The sequence below is a fragment of the Gymnoscopelus braueri genome (genome assembly GCF_963280865.1).
Source record: "Gymnoscopelus braueri genome assembly, chromosome: 2".
Lineage (NCBI taxonomy): Eukaryota > Metazoa > Chordata > Actinopteri > Myctophiformes > Myctophidae > Gymnoscopelus > Gymnoscopelus braueri.
In genome coordinates, this window is record NC_137604.1 from 28,648,393 (window position 1) to 28,655,892 (window position 7,500).

The following is a 7,500-nucleotide window of genomic DNA, read 5'->3' on the forward strand; positions in this document are numbered from 1 at the left end:
GACAGAGATTATGTGACATTCTATATGAAGGGGGAAACAAATTAACAGTTTTTATCAACAAGTTTTTGTTTTGAACTCGTGCTATAGGAGATCATGAAGCTGCAGACAGTCCTTGCTTTGGCGTTTCTTTTTGGGACAAGCTCCTCCATTCCAGTAAGTCTCCACATCAGCTTGAAAAGCCTCATATACTTTGTTGGATGATTGTGCATCGCAACACATTTTATTTTGTTGAAAGTCTATTATTTTAGGCACGCAATACTGTTGTATGATACTTATAAAACCAGAAGCATTAATTTCTTCGACAATGCTTTCATAGGTGCAGATTGGAATACTTGCAAGTAACAGCAATGAGGTAAAAAGTCTCAAATGGAACTTAAGATTTCTTGACACTGATTTATGTTCAAGGATAGTACTATAGTACTATTACTACTACTAATTGTTAACTTTGAAAAGTGACCCTTCCTGTTTCTATGTGCTTACAGCTCATAAGACTGACTGGACTAACACTTGGACAAACACAGGTCCGTTCCAAAAGCCCATGCTGGGACAAACCATTTTAAAGATCAACATCTATTTGACCTATTTTGTACTTTTAAAGCTACAATGTTTACATATTCAAATCAGTAAAAAAATATATAATCTTTAAAATATTGGGGTGCTTCATGCAAAAAAAAATAACAAATCTTTCATTCTTAGGGACTTGGCCAGTTTGTGCAGCTACAACAGCCTGATGTGCAGCTTCTCAATCCCCAGTTGGTGAACTTTAATCCTCAAATGATGAGCCCATTTAACCCCAATCAGTTCCCCAATCAGTTCCCCAATCAGTTCCCCAATCAGTTCCCCAATCAGTTCCCTAATCAGTTCCCCAATCAGGGAACTGTCCTTTTCCCCAATGGCCAGGAGCAATTTGGGCCACAGGACCCCAACACTGTCCAACAGCAGGTACAAAACCCACAGGTAAGCCGCATGTATGGCAGATTATAGATCTGATTATTATAACTGATTATTCAAGTGATTATTGCATTCATTTCCATTTGAAAAATTCTGCAAAAGTTATCAACGAAAAAAGAAAGTGTCAATGGTAACCAGCTACACCTGATTTATACTTACTTTGTTGCGCTGCAAAAATTGCTGATCTACAAGCTTACAATGCTTCACATTGTGACGCTTTGTGAGCTTGTAGATTGGCTATTTTCAACACAAATATGAATTATATAGTCCTAGACTCATTATTATTATAATGACATGCCCAAAATAGGGATGCCAGGGTTAAAGGGCATAAATATTTTTTTTGTTATTATGTTGCAAGGTTAATAACACGATTACTCCCTCATATACATGATGGGGAAATAGCAAACCTTTAAGCAACAGTTAAAGAGGTGTAAAAGTGCAACATTTAGTGGCCGAATGTTGTGTACTTTCCCTTTAATGCGATTAAATATCTTTCAGGGAGGACCTTTCCAGTATCCTTATGGATTCCCACAGCAGCCTCGAATGCAGGTGTTGTAAAGTCACTTCAAACATAATCATTGATTACTGTAACGCAAATGTCTGAATCTTCATTCAAATACTTACCATGCATTCAACTTGGTTTGCCATGCTCCATAGGGCTACCCCTATTTCCTGCCACCATATGGCTACCCCCAGCAGAGGAATGTGGCACGGCAGCAGCCAAACAACAACAACAACCGTCAGGTGATCCAGCCCAACACATACCAGCCCAACACATTCCAGCCCAACACTTTCCAGCCCAACACATTCCCACCCCAACTCAACCTGGTAGAGAGGACTACCATGAGGCCACAGCTCCCTCTGCAGGTGAGAATGAAAAACAACATCAAAATAAGAAAAACCTCTACATAATGAAGGATCACCTCAGTCCCTGTATGTACGACTAATTGATAAACTGGTTGCACTTTTTAAACATATTTTAAAATGCACTGTATTCTTCTTTTTTCAGCAGGCTCTACAGCCCAGAGGAGTGAGTGCAATTCATTATCTTTTCATAATATTACACAACAATAGCCTCGACCAGTGGTTCTTTTTTTAATTTCAAGGACCCCCATAACTCTGAGAGAGTACAAATGGATCCCAATGGACTCTTATGGGTCCATTTGTACTCTCTCAGAGTTACAGGTCTGTAATGGTCCATTTGTAACCCCTCCAACAACCCTGAGAGTCCCTGGCCTTTGAGAAACACTGGTCTAGACCAAGTAATTGGACCTCGTTTATGTATTGTTTATAAAATCATGTGTTTTCTGTTTCTGTGACAGACAAGACCATCATTGACAAAAGAGACGTCTACAACTCCTCCTGATCCCCGTGGTGATGCATCTGGTCCTGGAGTTGATGAGGTACGGTAGTACCATATATCAGTGGTTCTCAAACTTTTTCATATCAAGGACCCCTAAATTGATATATATTTGGCCACGGACCCCCATCTGAAAAGGTGTTGTATAGACCTCATAAGAGAAGATTTATGCTGTTCCATTTTTCAAAATTATTCCAAATTGTTCAATTTTTTTTCAAGACTTTCAAGACCATTAAAAAAAAAAAAAGCCGATCTACAAGCTCACAGCTATTTTCGAATAGCCTGTCTATAAAATAGGGTTAAAGTGGCTAAACTGATGCTATATTAAACACATTTTGCTGGGGACCCCCTGGAACCCCCTCAAGGACCCCTGGGGGTTCCTGAATCCCACTTTGAGAACCACTGCCTTATATATCATGTCAACACCCTTTAAACCCCAACTCACATTTTTACATGAACTAAACAACAACAAACTGATTATGAATTGATCATCTTTCCCCAGGGTCGTCCCAACTTCCCATTCCTGTTTGAGCCATAGATCTCATCTGGGAAATAAAAACAAGGTGATTAGGTGTAACAGCCATTTCATTGTTTTGTACAAGATTCTTGAGTCCATGCTTATCCATTTAACTAAACAATATAATGTATTTTACAGGAATCTTCTCATCTGTTGTACCGGTTGCCTAATAAAGAATGTTGTCAAATTTAATGTGTCAAGATTTTTATTTTATTTTGATGCACAATAACATTACAGTAAAATGAGACTGACTGTGTTAATGTATCAACTTGCAACTCAGAGAGTTTACAATGTAACCAAATGGATCCTTAGGTCAATTTGGTTAAATCTGTACACTCTGAGAGTTAAACACTTTACAATGTACTTTGTCTTGTATATTTAAGGAAGTCATTTTGTGCTGGGAATTGAGTTTTGTTGTTGTCTCCTTCCTAAAAATGTGGAAACAAAACATTTAATTGAGCTGACATGACAGATGACATAATTGAAAATAATAGTTACATTTACTCAGATGATTCTGTCCTTACCGTGATAGGCTTCATGTTAGCTGAATAGCTGGCTTTTTGTAACTTTAGGTTTAGCCTGAAAATGAAATGGTCATATATAGTGTTGTAAGTACACAATTCAGATGATGATGGTTAATGGCTAAAGATTCTACAAGCTCATACATTGTAGATTTGTAGGCTTTAGTGTATTTAGGTTTATCCAAAGTAAATAAAGAATAGGCTACATCCTAAAATACTTTAAAAAAAAAAAGTATTTAAAAAAAAGTACTTACCAACTGGCAGCTTTGGAAAAAAGATACAGGAAAAAAGGTTTTTTAATTTTTAAGAAGGAACATTCTACACACACACACACGCACACACGCGCACACACGCACACGCACACGCACACGCACACGCACACGCACACACACACACACACACACACACACACACACACACACACACACACACACACACACACACACACACACCTGTTTACTTACAGGCTGCAAGATTCCGTATTCAAAGGAGATTTTATTCTATAAGAGGAAAGAGATAAATATGCAACAGTTAAAATGTCAGATCTCATAGAACAGAAATGTATGTGAAAATGTAAAACTATCACCACCTACATACAGTATTATAAAAAGTCATTACCGTGGCTGCAGGGTTGTAGATGAGCTTCAAATAGGGCTAAAATTGAATAGGACAAATGAAACAAACAATTAGCCTACGTGTATACATTTAACTTATACCATGAGTTGCAAAATCAAAGCAAATGAGGGTTACCTGCGGTCCATGAGGGCGCTGTCCATGAGGAAAACCAAAGTATCACACATAAAGAGAAAAAAAAATATTTTTCATTTGCTAACAAACATTTTGTTAAATGTGTTTTTTTATTAATATGATCACATACCCCCATTGTCTGAGGTCCATCCATCTGAGGTCCTCCCTGCTGAAGCAAAGAAAGAAATTAAACAGAAATTAAACACTGTAACATCTGGGCGGTGACACGATGCTGAGTGTAATGTAATCACTACAGTGAGGCAAGCAGGGTGGAGGTTGTTTACTACCTTTGGTGGAGGTGGTCCGTGGCGTCCGCCTGTAGCCTGATATTAAAGGATTGTCAGTTAACTATGGTGTAGATAGCATTTAAAGTCTGTTGCCACAGTGCCGCAGCTATGATATTACAGCAGTGGTTCTCAACCTGCGGGTCGGGACACCCAGGGGGTCCCCAGATGACAGTGAAGTGACAATATACAGACTTTTAAGACCCTTTAATACCTCAAAGAAAAGAGGGAAAAAAAGAAGACATTGCTGCATCAAAAGTAATCAACCAATTAATTGGTTCACACATTTTCTAATCCTGACTGTTCCACCTGGCTGTCCCTCCAGGGCAACTATAGATGTGGACGGTGTGCACAATGCAACAATACTACCAATTGTAAATTCTTCTCACATCCTTTGACAGGTAAAAAGTATAAACAAAAGAGTTTCATCAACTGTAATTCCACCAGTGTGGTCTACATGTTGACCTGTCCTTGTGGTAAGGCTTATATTGGCCAAACAAAAAGATGCCTAAAACTGAGGATCTCTGAACACAAAACTGCTATACGCACAGGCAACATTGAATATGCCATGGCTAAACACTATCTTGAGGCTAAACATGGTTCACCCTCATCTTTGCGCTTTGTAGGGATTGAACAAGTGGTTACTACCCCTAGAGGGGGCAACCTCCCCAAATTGCTATCTCAGAGAGAAATGTTTTGGATCTATCAACTTAACACCATGCAACCAAATGGCCTAAATGATGATTTCTCCTACAAACCCTTTTTATAGATAAACAATGTGTACTGTCAACCTTTTTTAGATAAACAATGTGTACTGTCAACCTGATTATAATCTGATATTAATAATTTTTTCTTTCCTTATGTCCTAAGTCTCCCTGATGTGTGAGTCCCTGTTGTGGCCTTTCAGTGCTTTTTGGATGAACTCCTCATTCCTAGTGTGATGTCGCAAAAAAGAAATGTTAATTGATGTCTGTGATTCCTCCATGATCTGTGACTTTTGCACTGATATTGTTGTGAACTGCTGTTCTGACTATGACAGTGATATTGTATAATTGATTGATTGACAAGCTAGTACCTCCCCCCTACACAGGTGGGGATGATTTGTGTTTGTTTAAAAGAAGGGCATGCACCCCCAGTATCACTCTTTACCCTAATCTGCTCTGAAGAAGGCTGCGGCCGAAACATGTTAGCATGTTCTCAATAAAATGAGAAACCACATCTGAGCCACTGTCTTGCAATTTTTATTTTGGAGTGCCGCTTTTTTCCACTTAGGTGGTTTTCTTTTGACTTATTTACATAGCTGAGCACCCACTGCCTAAATTAAGAAGGCATCCAGAGGAAGCGCACCGGTTTTCCTTTCTTAATCAACCAACTATACTATAAAAACTGGTCAAACATTGGCCAAGTTGTCAAATAATATAAGAAAGAGGCTACAGTTGTGAAAATAGCCGATCTACAAGCTCACAACGTCTCACGTTGCGAGGCGTTGTGAACAATATTTATCTGTGTATCCTTGTCAAACTAAATGGAATGCCTCAACTACTACATTCAAGTGCTTATCAGGGTGGGGGTCCCCACTTCAAATATGATTATTTTGGGGGGTCACAGCCTGAAAAGGTTGAGAACCACTGAATTACAGTATTGCATGCTCAAATACGTTACTAACCTTTGGCAGCAGAAATATATTCTCACCCTGTAAGATACATTACAGACATAAACCTTCTCATCTGCATGTGGTTTACAGCATACACTTAATAAAAAAAAAAAAGTATACTGTATAAAGGATATTTTTGTTTACCTCTTTCAGGGGTAGACCAGTAACATTCTATGGAGGAAAATCAGTTTGTTGAATATGTTGTAAATATTTACTGATCTCACGATGCTGTTTTCATGACTTTACCTGAAATGTCACATTGTCCGCCTGAAAAGCAATCCCATCATATAACAATCAGACATTTTGTTTAATTGTAACCAACAGTCACCATGTTTCACCTTGTAGAAATTATGTAAAGTAGGCCATACCTTGAATATAGGGATTAACTCATTGTCGTTCTGTAACAAGAAAAACAACAACAACGTATAATATATATAGTTTATATTCTATTAAACATTGTATTGTTCAAAATAAGCAACATATTTGGCCAGAATGCAAAAAAAAATTCAGCAGCCTACCACCATCTCAGGGTGCATTGGCTTCCCTCCAAAGAAGATGCCATCAAACAGAGCTGCATCCTCTCCATCAGGGAGCGCCAGAGGAAACCGAGCAGCCTGAAGAATTTGGCAGGACATACAGTTAATGAGTTTTCCTTGTATATTGTATTATTCTTTCTTTTTTTTAATCGACATGCTTTTTCTGTTGGCTTTGTACACAACAAAATCCTCATGTTTAATTTAACTCTGCAAATGGACATTTATACACTCTCTGAGGCATTTGTACACTCTCTCCGAGAAATTCATACATTTTCCACTGAGGGCTTTACTGTCTGTGTTAGCTGACAACTTACCCTTCCACCGAGCCTCCCCCCTCTTGGTGGACCTCCACGTCCCCCCCTTCCTCCAGGACCACGCCCCTGACCAGGAAAGGCTCCAGGCCCATCAGGCATGAACCCAAAATCAGCATCCTGAAGTATGGACAAATGTACCACCTTGTGTTTTCATAGATTGTTGCATTATAGTGGCTAATCAAGGATTTAATTCGGTATCTCATGCAATTTTGTATTATTTTGAATAGCTTAGACTGTAAAATAGATGGATATATTTTATATATGTAATCTACCATGCAATTTGTTTTAGCTGTGCCAGTTTAAACTTAGATGTTGTTTTTTACTCAATACTTTTTTACTTTCTGAATCTCGCCTCTGACAAATAAAACGGACATACAACTAAACCTTTTCAAAAACTAAACTAGTAAACCCACTTTAAAAACAAATGAAAACTAAACTGAAATTGAAAACAAAATGTAAAAAATAAAAACGAATGAAAAATGCAAAATTACAACAACCTTGGTTTGAAGTCTGACCTACAAGTCAACTTCTAGGGATGTCAATTTAAACGGGACATATTGATGATGAACAGAACATACCTCGTCACTCCGATCAGGAGGTCCTCCAGGCTGAGGTG

At 38.4% G+C, this 7,500-nt stretch overlaps 2 protein-coding genes across 4 annotated transcripts in view; one reads left to right on the plus strand and one right to left on the minus strand.

The window, feature by feature from the left end:
- LOC308077488 (uncharacterized protein) overlaps nt 1–3,020 on the plus strand; it is a 3,152-nt gene extending 132 nt beyond the window's left edge. Inside the window, exons 2-11 of one of the 2 annotated variants that reach the window (XM_080418193.1) lie at nt 88–153; nt 317–352; nt 483–521; nt 697–957; nt 1,450–1,500; nt 1,609–1,818; nt 1,964–1,981; nt 2,274–2,354; nt 2,814–2,874; nt 2,967–3,020. In XM_080418193.1, the coding sequence (XP_080274319.1) occupies nt 94–153; nt 317–352; nt 483–521; nt 697–957; nt 1,450–1,500; nt 1,609–1,818; nt 1,964–1,981; nt 2,274–2,354; nt 2,814–2,849 (792 nt within the window). In that variant the 5' untranslated portion in view covers nt 88–93 and the 3' untranslated portion in view covers nt 2,850–2,874; nt 2,967–3,020. Of the gene's footprint in view, nt 1–87; nt 154–316; nt 353–482; nt 522–696; nt 958–1,449; nt 1,501–1,608; nt 1,819–1,960; nt 1,982–2,273; nt 2,355–2,813; nt 2,875–2,966 lie in introns of both variants that reach the window. The other variant, XM_080418192.1, reaches the window with a different exon arrangement.
- LOC308077420 (uncharacterized protein) overlaps nt 3,016–7,500 on the minus strand; it is a 5,766-nt gene continuing 1,281 nt past the window's right edge. Inside the window, exons 3-16 of one of the 2 annotated variants that reach the window (XM_080418104.1) lie at nt 7,463–7,492; nt 6,885–7,001; nt 6,553–6,648; nt 6,403–6,432; nt 6,281–6,301; nt 6,179–6,205; nt 6,047–6,073; nt 4,384–4,419; nt 4,227–4,262; nt 4,100–4,117; nt 3,968–4,003; nt 3,792–3,849; nt 3,353–3,407; nt 3,016–3,256 (exon numbers count right to left, since the gene is read on the minus strand). In XM_080418104.1, the coding sequence (XP_080274230.1) occupies nt 3,403–3,407; nt 3,792–3,849; nt 3,968–4,003; nt 4,100–4,117; nt 4,227–4,262; nt 4,384–4,419; nt 6,047–6,073; nt 6,179–6,205; nt 6,281–6,301; nt 6,403–6,432; nt 6,553–6,648; nt 6,885–7,001; nt 7,463–7,492 (537 nt within the window). In that variant the 3' untranslated portion in view covers nt 3,016–3,256; nt 3,353–3,402. Of the gene's footprint in view, nt 3,257–3,352; nt 3,408–3,791; nt 3,850–3,967; nt 4,004–4,099; nt 4,118–4,226; nt 4,266–4,383; nt 4,420–6,046; nt 6,074–6,178; nt 6,206–6,280; nt 6,302–6,402; nt 6,433–6,552; nt 6,649–6,884; nt 7,002–7,462; nt 7,493–7,500 lie in introns of both variants that reach the window. The other variant, XM_080418103.1, reaches the window with a different exon arrangement.